The 13195-nt window shown below is 39.9% G+C and overlaps 1 protein-coding gene across 3 annotated transcripts in view; it reads right to left on the reverse strand.

The window, feature by feature from the left end:
• Positions 1 to 13195, reverse strand: part of furina (furin (paired basic amino acid cleaving enzyme) a) — an 83359-nt gene that overhangs the window by 18666 nt on the left and 51498 nt on the right. For all 3 annotated transcript variants that reach the window (XM_087838120.1, XM_087838135.1, XM_087838127.1), the window contains exons 5-8: positions 12750 to 12878; positions 12471 to 12547; positions 5458 to 5546; positions 26 to 198 (exon numbers count right to left, since the gene is read on the reverse strand). In XM_087838120.1, coding sequence (XP_087694246.1) covers positions 26 to 198; positions 5458 to 5546; positions 12471 to 12547; positions 12750 to 12878 — 468 coding nt within the window. The remainder of the gene's footprint in view (positions 1 to 25; positions 199 to 5457; positions 5547 to 12470; positions 12548 to 12749; positions 12879 to 13195) is intronic.

Below are 13195 nucleotides of genomic sequence, written 5' to 3' on the forward strand. Positions count from 1 at the left end.
TTCACACAAACACAAACACACACACCTCTGTAACTCCACGCATAAAAGCTTCTTTGGCGAGTTTGGCCGGTCCGTCGACAGTTTTACCGTCGTCCTCCGGACCCCAACTGGCGCTGTAGACGTCAATGTGCTGGGGATTCAGACTGAGAGACTGTGCCTCCACCATGTCAGTCACCTCACCGTCCAGCATTCGCACACCTGCATGTACGTTCACAAATGCAAATGTCAACTACGTCAAAGACAGCATGGCAAAACATGGATTTATTACTACTTTTACACCATAATTCTTACGATACTGTAAGTCAAAGATGCTAATTCAGTTTCACTGCGTGTCACTCTGGAAAATGAGAATTGCTCCAGGGGCCAGAGAATTTACTGACATGCTTAGGTTAACTGAAAATGTGCGTGTCATTTAGCCTTTACAGATACAGAATCATCCGCATAAGGTACGAAGCTGCATCTGGAAGAGTGAATTTGTACAAAATGAAATGGCTGGTAATGGGCAGGTGCAAGGTTATCGATGATTACACCCTCATGCAATAAAGAGGATGTATGTTTTATCACAAGATGGCTGATCAATATTTCACCAACTCATCTAAACAAGGCATTTTGTAGAGGGTGTAACACTTAAGCCATCATAAGATCACAACTACATCTGCGGTGCAGAAAATTATCTCAAAGCTAAATTGATTTTTTTTAAAAATTGAGAGAGATTTGGTCGCCCATACGGAGATTTAGACAGACTTATTTTCATTACAATCAAATACAAAAAACTAAAGCAGAATTGGGAATCTGTCTCACATACATGCGTTATAAATATTTTAGTAGAATTTTTTTAATGACTAGTTTTTAATTTTGTGTCTGTTAACTGAGATGTTTTTGGTGTTTTTATTTTTTGGTTGTTGTTTCGAGTTTTTTTAACCTGTACAGTGTACAGCTTAGTTTTGGTTCACCTTGAATCCAACGATAAGCACTCAAACTACCCTGCGGCCATGACAAGAAAGAAAAATATATGCAATAAAATGTGTATTTTACATACATATATACATACATATGAATGAATGCAATGCTAAATTAGTGCAGTTTTTCAATAAAACTGAACAATGCAAAGTGCTGATGTTGACGGCAATCTTGCAGAAACCTGTTACTGTAGTCTGTAGCTCTTTGCCATAGTGTCGCAGCATGAAATGACAATGTACTCAGCAAGGTGTAGGCACAGAACACTACCGCTGTAGTGTCTAATTTGCATATTTACACATGGGTTTTCGATGCAGCGTTCATGTGTATTTGTAAATCTCCTGCAGTGGTGTGCTGCTTGCTGCTGTTAGTTTTATGTCTACCTGCTGTGATTACGGAGCCCATCACGTAAATCAAACACTATCTCTATTGATTTTCTTTGGTCTTTGAGCTGGTTTGTGGGTGAACTACCTCCTCAAGTGTGAAGCAGACTCCTGTGACTAAAAACTCAGATAAAAAGAGGAAAGGAAACAAATTTTCTTCTTCTTCTGTGTCTACATGAAATTAGTGCAGCTGTGAGAGCGTAAATTTGATCAAAGTTACTCTTATTTCAACACCTAACAGTGGCTAATGGCATCCGTTAAACTAAAGCTTCTTTATAAGGCAAATGATAGCAAGAATATGCTATGCCAGTGACAAAACACACATAATGCAGGATGGCTATATAGAGTAGGTGTTTGTCCAATCCAATTATTTTTTTTCAGACGTTTGTCTCGCAATGAAACTAGTGTTCTTCCACAAGAAAAGTGACAGGGGTGGGGGAATCCAAGGCACTTTAATAACAAACTAATTTGCTGCTCCGATTACAGGTCAGGTTACTTCATGTTGTTATATATGGCTATAAGTAACAAAGCCGCTGCTCTTTGAAGTTCTCCAAAAGCTCCAAACGGTCACTGCTACTAGCGTTTCCATGGCAGCATACATTTTTGTGAGAGGAATGTGTAGGTCGACGAGGAGACTCAAGCATTTCCTCTAGCTGTCCAAAATCCTGAATCACAATCTCCCCAAAATAGAGAGGCTAAGAGCCATACTACAGGTTCAATACAGTTCTAGAGCAGATTCTACATTCCAGCCTCTGAATCTTATTAATTATTTGCATTTCTGTCAATAATCTTTTTAAAGTGTTTAAAAAATAAACGAACAAATAAAATAACTGATTGTAATGTCCAGGTGCCACACGTTGAAGGAAACACAAAGCGGCAGTGAATTATTAGCTCATCCGTCTCACCATCCCCCACAGAGAAACAGGTTAAATAAAAAAATAAAAAAATAAAAAAAAAAATTGGTGACGACCCATTAGGTGATAATTGTGTGCAGCTTTGATTAAATTCTGGCCAACGCTGTTGGAGGAGTTTCAATTCTTGTGAACAAGCCGACACCTCTATATGCCATATGCTGACCAGCCTGAAGGAACGATGAGCTCATCCTGCAGCGGCTGTGGCCTAACAGGGTCAGAATATTGGTGGTTCAATCCCATCCTGCTCTAGTATGCATGCCAAAGTATCTTAGAACATGATACTGAGCCCCAGATGCATCTATCAAAGTGTAATTGTCTGAGTCTATTTACCATAAACCCAAAGAAGTGAAACATTTCAGAGAAGACTTAAAGAGTTTGAGGTGGTGACCCTCCTAATGTTGGATTTTGGTCAAAGCTACTGTATCAGCTTCTACTTTTGTTAGAACTGGGGCTTTTCTAGTTAATTGTGAGGATTATTTGTTTCTTTACCCCAGTTAATCTTAAGAATACTGAAGCCAGTCAATCAATCTAATTTAAGAACAACCATAAAAGTACCTCACAGGAGAGGATTCTGGCTAAACAATGGGGTTCAGTTCTGCAGGTGATAAGATGGCAGGTGATCTTGTGCAGGAAAAAAAGAAAAGAAAAGACAAAAACAAAACAAAAAAGCCCAAAAAAACTTTGCACTGCTGCACCGCTACCTCCCAGCTTATGCTGCTGGAATAATGACAGCATGAACAATAAATGGGTTTCCCTCGCTTGTTTCTGATGTTTGACGAACACATTTCCTTCCATTTCTTTACAGCTATTGAAGAATCTGCACAACTCATGTTACTGTGTTGTATTATGTCAGGCAAAGTTTTTGGAAAATGTCTGTACCCTGTAATAAGAAAAAAGATTGTTATTCTTTTTTGTTGTTTTTCCTTTAGTTATTTGTGAATGGTGGTTTTGGTTGGACTTTACCGATCGAAAAGAGCCTTAAGTGTAGATAAAGAACACAGTAGTTAAACTTTATCACAGCTGGAAGTAGGCAGAAGGATATTGAGATAAGCAGAGACATGGTGAGCTAGAGCGTGCACTTAGATAAAAAAAGCTCCTACAGCATGTGCAGTCCTTAAAAAGGACTAAACATCATTAGGTTGCATCCTGGAGTCATCAGACTACCACAACACTGACAAAACAATATGTCTTCTGCACTAAAACAGGCATTGAGCCATCATCATCATCATCATCAACACAGCACACATGTGCACATGTACTGGCAATAGCTCCACAGCAACTTATTTTCAACATCAAATTTGATGTGGCTGGAATTTTAGCATGTGAGAAAAAAAATTAAATTACACTTTTTTTTTAAAGATGAAATAATTTATATGCAAGATGTACAAATCAAATCTGATATTTGTTATAATATCAAAAAGCTACTGAGGTTTCTTTTGAAGGATGGGAAGAGAAACGATAAAACTGCTCTCTCCCTCTAGGCAGAAGCAAAACAACCCATCGGGGTGCAAAATCCTTTTTAGAACAAACAAATTAATATTTCAAAATATTTTGCCACGCTCTCCGCTTTTGTATATTCTCATAAATGAGCAGGCTCCGACTGCTGCTCCGCATCTTCATCATTTAAAGATAAAACTAACAGTGGTACACAGCACACTCCGACCCCTAAGGCCAAACACCAGCATATGATTATTCATCTGTGTGGAGTTGCACCTTGACACGTTAACTGCTAGCTCACTGAAACCGTTTATTAACAAGGAAAACCATTAGGAGTGCAAAATAAGCCGTTAAGAAAAAAAACAAGAGAACAAGATTATCACAGGCATTAGCACCGAGACTAGGGTTTTCATTATTAGGAAACTCGTTAATAGGTTAATTAACCGATCAATCAAACATCTAAAACAGTTTAAAATAATAAAAATATGACTTTTTAAGTGATGGAAATATTTATCTTGTGAGAAAAAGTGAGAAAAGAATCTTTGAGAAGCTGCAACCAGGAAATTGGTTAGTTTTATTTCATAAAAAGAAATAAGAGAAATACTTTAAGAAAATGGTTGTATTCATTTTCTATCAACCGATTTGTTTTGGGTCAATCTGCCACATAAATTTTGCATTAGTAGTTTGCCTTGTAGATGAAAATGGAAAATATATCTGTAAAACAAAGAACAACGAGGCAAACCCGAAACAATGAAGTACAAATATGCTTTGGGATTTATTTCATTGGACTTGCTTTCTTAAATTAAAAAAAGACAACGAGTGAAGATGAAAGCCAGCAACAGCCTGCATGTGCACAGTGATGGACACAGACACGAGGTGATGGCATTTCTTTGGCTAGAGTGACACAGTCAATTTGTGGTTGCATCACTTGAAAACAGCAGGAGCTGAAATTACAGCAGGGTGCCAACGAGACCCTGCCAAACGTGTAGAACAGCAATCTGACTTCTGGCTGTCTGGGACTTGGCTTAAAAAAACAGAAGACAAAAAACCTGAAGCAGGATTTGCCTTTGACCAACTAAAGATTGCAGATTCACATTTATGCTGAATTAGTTAAAACCTTGAGGAGTCCCTTCATTTCTTCTGAGACACCATCAGCACAACAAGGTGCCTGTAAATATTCAGAGTTTGCAATTTATTGCGCTGATGTCTGTCAGCAAAATTACACCAAAAAAAGCTTAATTTCAAGCATCTATGTGGAGAGCTGGACTAATGGGCCAATACAAATCTTAAAAATGTAAGGCAGGGCACTGACCTTGGCTAAGGACTGTCACAAAATGTTAAAGAGATAATTTAACTAATAATTTTATGGGTTCGGGGATAGAACAGTTTGCCTGAAGAGAACACCTAAAGTGAAGTATAAAAGCCATTTTTATTTATGTGTAGTGTGTATACAAACTGTTATGGCTAATGGAGATTCAATAAAAGCTATATGATTGTCTCATTTCAGTGCATTTCAGCACTTCTACTCCATGCAAAACCATTACACTTACAGCACACTGGCAATCCACATAACAACTGTGGTGATGTTCAAAGAGATTCAGTGGCATGCTGTGCCCGGGAAATGGGCTGAAAATAACACAGGCACAGCAGAACAAGTATTTCACCTCATTCTGGCAGTCAGAGGGAAAAAAAGGAAGAAAAAAATAAAACCTGAGATGAAACTGGGTTTTGCCTCTGTGAGATCGAATCAATCATCCACACCATACCTCCGATCTTTGCGTTGTAAGCCACACCAACGCCACAGATCCCATTGCTGGCAACTGCCGCCACTTCTCCTGCGCATCGGGTCCCATGCCTTAACAGAAAGAATGAGAACGTCAGACAAACTGCTTATCCTAATGTTATTTGCCTAATGACAGCATTTTGCTGTATATATAAACACACACACACACACACACACACACACACGGCAGGTTGTGCACTTGTCTAACAAAAAGTTACTTGTGAAATACTCAACTTCATCTTTCATTGTGGTTAAGCTGCAGACCGAGACAAAACACACCCACACTCTTTGGCCTTGATTGTTTAAACAATCTGAATTCAACCATTAAAGAAAAAAATGTTTGACTGAAAACCACTGTGCATTACCATGTCCTTGTAGAAAAAGTAAACCTTAGGAAGCCTAAAGCCTGAAACGGTCAAGTGAAAGAAAAAAATAAATGGCCATATAACACTAGTGGCAAGAAACTGAGAATCACTTCTGCTGTTATTAAAACGCCTATTTCATCAAGTTTGAACTTCTCTAGCAAGATAAAGCTGTAGGCAGAGATACAAAAAGCAGATACAGAAGGGCTTGGGAACATATTCCAGTCAAGTGCATTCCCATTGCTTGCCAGATGGACATGCACTCTTAATGCCCTCTAAACCATGGCGCAATCCCCATTGGATTGCAGCCATTCCTAGACAGGAATGCTGGATCCATCAGGAAACAACAGATACAGTGGACCTTCACTACTGAAGGAACTATCTAGGCCAGCAGGCTTTCATTGAGGCCCTCTGGGTAACCTGCCAAACCACAAACCAAATAATCAAAACACCCTATCAGCAGTGAACAGCCTTCCCTGATAAAATGGGCTGCATCTGATGTCAGAACACGGACATTTAGTCTGAGGGTAGACTAGGGCTGTTCAATATAACGATATATATCGGATGACGATATAAAAACGTCTATCGTTTCATTTTACACTATCGTTTGTTTCGTGGTGTCGCAAAATAAACTGTTTACGGCAATATTTTTTTCATCATTTTGATGGTCACTGTAGTGGCTATATTAATTTCTTAAAGTTCTCTCTTCCTCTTATATTTAATATAACCATACTGCAGACGGACAAGCGCCTGTTTTTATGGGTTGTGGTTAGCAACAACGACGGTAAAACCATCGCATGTCCGCTTGTTTATTTTCCACATAAACCTTTCACAATAAAGCTCAAGATCCTGTTGAGAATTTTCAAAATAAACAGAATCACGTGGAAAAAGTATGCAGAGTATTGGCAGATGAGAAGCAAAAAAAGAGTCGTCAGGTGCTAAAAAATAAACCTTAGACTCAAACGTTAGAACAGGCTTTCCCCGCAGCACGCCGTGTAATAAATACTCGCAAAGAAAACGGCGGCCGTTACAACCCATGTCTAAAAATGTGTAGTTTCATGCATCGGTTAAAACACTCAACTCCAGGTACAAGACGCCCAGCTGGAAACACTTCACCTACCTGAGATTCACAGAATGTACAGAAAATATTACATTTTTTGTGATTTATATCGTTATTGGACGATAGATGTTTTATATCAGGATATGAGATTTTGGTCATATCGCACAGCCCTAGGGTAGACGGCTACTAAAGTCATAAGTAGTTCTAAAAGAGCATTAAATAAATAAGAGGGCAAAGGTTAATGTCAATGCCAGAGGCAACAAAAGTGCCACGTCTCTTAAAGGCCTCTGTTACCACAGAGCTGGTAGCAGAGGCCCAGTTGGATAATAAAAAACATCTTTACAGACACCAAGTTAAACACTCACACACGCATGCACACGTCATCTGGATTTTCCAGTGAACTTTATCACAGCAATCCCAGCAGTGTGCGTTTGTTGACTTTGGAGTCTTAGATCCTACAGCATCCGTGTTTTTGATGAGAAAGTTGATGATAAAGAACAGCTCAGCTGTCTGCGATGGGATCCCAGGCATGCACAGGCCTATCCCTCCTGAAGTCTTCCTCTAATACATGCATTAAAGTCAATTACGTGCTAGGCTGTTCATGGGATACAAATGATTCACAGAGAGAGCCCTGGGCTTCTGAACCTGATTATACAAGAATGACTTGCGTAATCAGGGTTTTGGGAATCATTTTCCTGTGAGAAATGAAATGGATACACAAAGATATCTCTTTGCTCCTCCTACTCGTTGCTAAGGTCAGTAGAAAAGGGGGGGAGAGAAAGAGAGAAGGGTGCATCTTTGGGCCAAATTCTAGCAAATTCTGATTGGGCAAAGAAGCTTACTCCCTTACTCAAATGAAATTTTTCTACCGTATCAGTTTTTTAGGTTGTGAGGGCAACACATCCACAAAACCTCCTCTCTCTGCAGAGACAGTACAGTGTTCTAAAACTGGTGCAGCGCAGGTTCACATTGTCCCTGTTTAGAGGGGGACCAGTGCACTTTGCAGCACAATTGAGTTATTGCAGTCATTTATCATGGGGGGGAAATGGGATATGTCAGCAAATACACAGCTGATTTGGGTTTTCAACATTTACCTGCAATGATCCAACAGCATTAGTCTTTGACTGCGATCCAGAAATGACATTATTTAGATTGATTTTATATGCACAGGCTTTAATACTTGCCCTGCATGTGTGCTGCCATAGTAAACAACAAGCAGCCAGAGTGTTTATAAGAAGTACAGCGTGCAGAAACTCATACATCCACACATACACATAAATACTGTGTGAGTTTTGAAAGGAGGACAGCTATAAGTTCATACGTGTCTCTCACTGCATGCAAGCTCAAACACAAGTGAAGCGAGCTTTAGCTGCAGAGCTTGTGCCTATCGAGCGGACCACAATAGTTAATCAGTCCCAAACTCCACTTTCACTAGCTGCTTGCTGTTAAATAACCACTGTGGTGATAAAACAGATGGTGGGACAGCTGATAGTTAGTAAAGATAGCATTCCTCAACAACTTCACCTCAGGTGGTAATAAGTTTGTCTCAATGACTGTTCGCAGTTTAGACTGAGCCCTAGTCAATAAGCTGTTGTGATCACGCTGCTAACACTCCCTATCGACAGTGGCCTACTAAGGATGTCGTGCTCAAAACTTTTTCTTTCTTCAGAAATCAACTTTTAGCCCAAAATAGGACTTCACTTCCTTGGGTGTGAAGCAGATTGGATGAATGGTGGTGAGGAGGGGAGGAGGGGGGGGGGGGGGGGGGGAAGGGGAATAAGAGAGAAGCCTTTATAATAATATCAAATAGAACCCCGGTGAAAGATTTTAATAGTTTATTGCCCAAAATCTCCAAATGCAGATTGATTCCATGTCTAATTAGAAACTATGACTCTGAGTTCATCTGTCAACAGTATAATCATTCACAAAGATTAGCCTCGGGGAGCTTCCAGTCCCGATAATGAGAGCGAGCCGTGATTGAAGGAATGAATGCTGGCTCAGTGACTGTCCTCATTTCTACTGTTTCGAGTTCCTGAGAAGACATCACATTAAAGCTGGACTGAACCTCGTGCTCAGGGTTCCGGCAGGAGGCTAAAGAGCTGACAGCACAGTGCTGGAGATCTTCACATGAAGTACTCCAGAGAAACCACTCAGAGACATTGTCAGCAGGAACATAGAGCTGACTGACAAGACAAGGGTAGAAGTGTTCAATCAGTTGTTAACAAGTCCCGGAGATTAATTATCACGGCTGTAATATCGTCCTGATAAATTCCCTGACACTGCGAGGCTCTCAGATAATATGAAACAGTCTTCTAAACTCTCAGTTGCACACACTTCTTAAAAAGAAAACTGATCATGCTACATTTACACAGGACAAAACTTGTTTGCCTTGTTTCTGTGTCCTTCCTCCGAAATACATTTTCCCATTCTGTTAGATGTAGTTTGGCAAGTGCGTCAGAAAGCCCTTATTATATGGAATAGAGTACAAAGAAAACAGAAATAAAAGCAATGTTATCCATCATCATGTGGACAATTAAATCTGATTTCTGTATACATTAATGTCATTAAATGCCTCCCACTTTACCAACTTTACTTTTTGACTGGTGGGTTTATAGCTATGCTGTCTAAATTAGCAATTACAATCATTAGCAGTTACAGTATGAAAACGTTCTCCTAAATAAATAAATAAAATAAATAAATAACTAAAGACCTTTAATTATCATTCTCTGCGGAGCTGCCATAAAATCTCCCTTTTCCTGGAAATAAAAAAACGCTTCATAGAAACGCTGAAACACCTTTTGTATGTGATACACTGTTCATTAACTGGATTCTTTGTCTCTAACAAAAAATTATGGTGAACAAAGAGCAGTTTCAACAAAGCCCTGTTCAGATTACAGCAGGAACAAGCCCTATGGCAGACTCGAGGCACAAGGACTGACTTGGGTTACAGCAACTACAGCTGGCTGCAGGCTCAAGGCCAACACACGATCAGTATTCAGACCCACAGCTGGCAGAACAATCAGCATTGTTTAAAACCTAAACTGCTTCACTCAGACATGATATTGTCGTCCTCAAACTCGAGGAATACTTGCTGGCTGGTCTCTGAACAACCACCTTCTCTGTTCATTCTTTAGTCTATTGATGGTTTGCCAGTTAACAAACAATCAGACCCACAGGTCAAAGTGTCTGGTTATGTTTGCAGAGGAAAGTGAAGTAAGGAATGTGAGGTAAATTGTCCTGAGAGATCAACGTAAGGTCTGGAAAAGTATTCACAAGGTTACTGTTAGCAGGCTTTTTATCCATTGCTGTGCAGTGAATTCTTTTGAGGTCACATGTTTAGTCAGTCCTGTGTACGGATACAGATCAACTTGTGTCATACATGAAGCACACTTTCACCCAACAAAAAGCCTAAATTCAGTTTAGTTCAGCTTGAGTCACAAACAGTAAGACATGGTCAATGTGATGCATCTCAAAGTAGCAGCAAGATTTGTGGTGGAGATTCTGTGAAAGGGTTACTAAGGCTCGTAGCTGCCGAGAGTTTAAGGATCTCTCAGCTGGTTGGTCACACGCTACTGAAAACCAATGTGTCAGTTAGTTATTGGCTTTTGCTCTCAGTCACTCTCCCCGTGGCTACTGTACATGTCTGCTCCAGTTTGTAGCAGCTACCAAGGCAAGGCAGTGCTGTTGCAGTGCTTTATATTCAAAAACACACCAGTCCGGGATTGAGTGCCAACTGGACACCCTGTGTCCCCTATCACAATTTTTTTCCATATAAATTATATATAAAGTTCAAGGAAATTCCCTGCTGCATGTTTATTAAGTTAATGAATAATTCTGCTAAATTACTGAGATTCCAACTATTGAGCAAAATAATCATGACTATGGTTTTTGTGCTACAGCAGCACTAAAAGCTCACAGGCTCAAATGTATTTTTTTTAAGCATCCCTGTAGATTGTCAGTTTAACATTAATCAAGAAATGCAGATTTGGAAACCGTTCTGATAGAACTGAGAGAAAACTTGGAAAAAGAAACATCTAGATCACATGGTGTTTTAGATAAACATGACAGTGAATGGTCCTTATTGCTGCTTGTATGCTGCGAGAGAAAGACTGCTTTATGTAGGTGAACAGAGTTGGGCTTTCTGCAGGGAACAGACACTTACAGTTTAACACAACGTTACGCAGTTTCATGCCTGCCCACAGGCTGTTTACACATGCATCTGCACCAACCTCACAGTAGAGCAAGGATAACAGGCAAACACACATCGTGCAGTCACACAGTCACACACACACACACACACACACACACACACACTTGTTCCAGCAATGAGACAGACACAGGGAGCTGGGTGGCAGGAGATAAGGGCCGAGGTGAGCGAGGGTTGGAAAGAGGTGCAACCAAAAATGAAGGAAACATCAATAGTAAGTGTCTTAGCTGGGCTCTAGGCCACTACGAGCAGCTAGAAGAGCTTAAGCGTGCCTTGGCATAGATTTTGGATATATGGAGCCGCACCAGAGGGATGTTCTTCCACATTCTTTCACAAGAAAATCTTGATGTCGCTGTTAAAAACACTTAACTGAGCTAAATCAGAAAGCATGGCACATACTGTTTGCGTTGTCTCACCGTTCCAAGCGTTTGCTGATAACTGTTTGTGCTTCTGCTTTAAATTACGGTGAACTATGTTTAATTTGAAAGCAATTAGCTACTACAATCAGCCCCAAACCCCTGTATGTTCGACAAAGCCTTTAAGGTGCTGATTCAGCATTAGCATAGTTTCAATATGTTTGGGCCATGCTGCCACTCTGATTGTATCCCTCTGGCCTCCATACTGATGGTGCCTGCTCCAGGGCCCTGTTGCATTTTCATCCATGCCCAAGTATAATCTTCTCACCAGTAATCATGGTGAGCCTCAAGTTAAAAAAGCCTCCCAGGCCAGTGGCCCACAAGCAGCAGATTACAGCAAATCAGAAATTAAACCCAGAAAGAAGGCAGGCACTGAGAATGAAGAGAAGCAAACAGAGACCCTCCAGAGCCAAGAGCTTTGCTGTTTCATTAATGCTGATGAACTTAATTCAATCAATTCTCTGCAAGACGTCACTGTGATGGTAAACAAGTCCTAATGCCATCTGCAGATGCCACTGCAAGAAAGTAGTTTTCTTCGCACACTACCTTAATCCTTCTGCAGATTTATCTGGGCTAAAGAAACGCTCGATTTTTAAAGGCCAAATCAAATCAGAGACTTATGTTGTGGATATGACAGGAGTAAGGTTTACTTTAGAAAACAGCGGCACATTTTCGGAAATATCAAATAGAATAAATAGAAAAAAAGAAGCTGTTTAATAAAACAAAACCTACAGCCTTTTACATTTAATTGTATCTGCCCTCAGAATTTATGCCTCCAGGCTAAACAGAGGATGGGAAACAGCCGCAGACTTATCTAGATTTCAGTTGTGAGCTATTACACAGGGAGGTGGACAAATTAATAAACAAGTTTTATCTTGACAAAGAAGAACAAGAGGGTGTTTTCAGGGAAGGCCAAGAGTAAATTAAGTTTTTATCTGAGTAGAGTTTTACCTGTTGTCATTAAGCTGTGTGTATCGAGGCTGGGGATCTGGATCACCATCGTTCACATCGTAGCTGGCATCCGGGTCCTTAGAAAGGACAGATGGTTTACTGACATTTTTATGAACTTAAAAAGCATGTAAATGTTAGAAACATTACTACAGAAAAATAAAAGCAGGGTAACACTGCAGAATTAATTAGAAAATCCTTAGAATAGCCCTCTATTGTAATTGTACAAGTACAATGAAAAAAAAAAACCTTAGCAGGTGCTACTCAGGAAGTGCTACTCACATAGTTCTGCATCAGGTCAGGATGGTTCTTCTCGATTCCATCATCCAAGATTGACACCACCACACCTTTACCTGTGTAGCCCAACTGCCATGCAGCTTTAGCATTCAAGTCATGGTGGTTGCTGTTGTACTGAGGGGCAGAGAGCAATGAAATACACAGAATTTAGCTATGAGAAAAATATCTGTGGGATGACAATCAGTTTTAACCAAAAGTGAAAAGGACACCTTTAATAAAAACAAATTAATAAAATAAGAGCAATTTAACATGTTTAGGTGAAGGCTGAGCTTTTTGCATAGTTGTTTGTTTTTTTTTTTTTAAAACAGTGTTTTATTAATACCTGGTAAGCCAGAGATATAGTGACGTGGAAAATAGCAATGATCATTCAGTATGCTTTTTGATGGGCTTTCGACATTCAGCTTGACCTTTGGTCAAAAGCCACGTCTTGC

The sequence above is a fragment of the Neolamprologus brichardi genome, chromosome 1 (assembly GCF_056152115.1).
Source record: "Neolamprologus brichardi isolate AB-2024 chromosome 1, ASM5615211v1, whole genome shotgun sequence".
NCBI lineage: Eukaryota > Metazoa > Chordata > Actinopteri > Cichliformes > Cichlidae > Neolamprologus > Neolamprologus brichardi.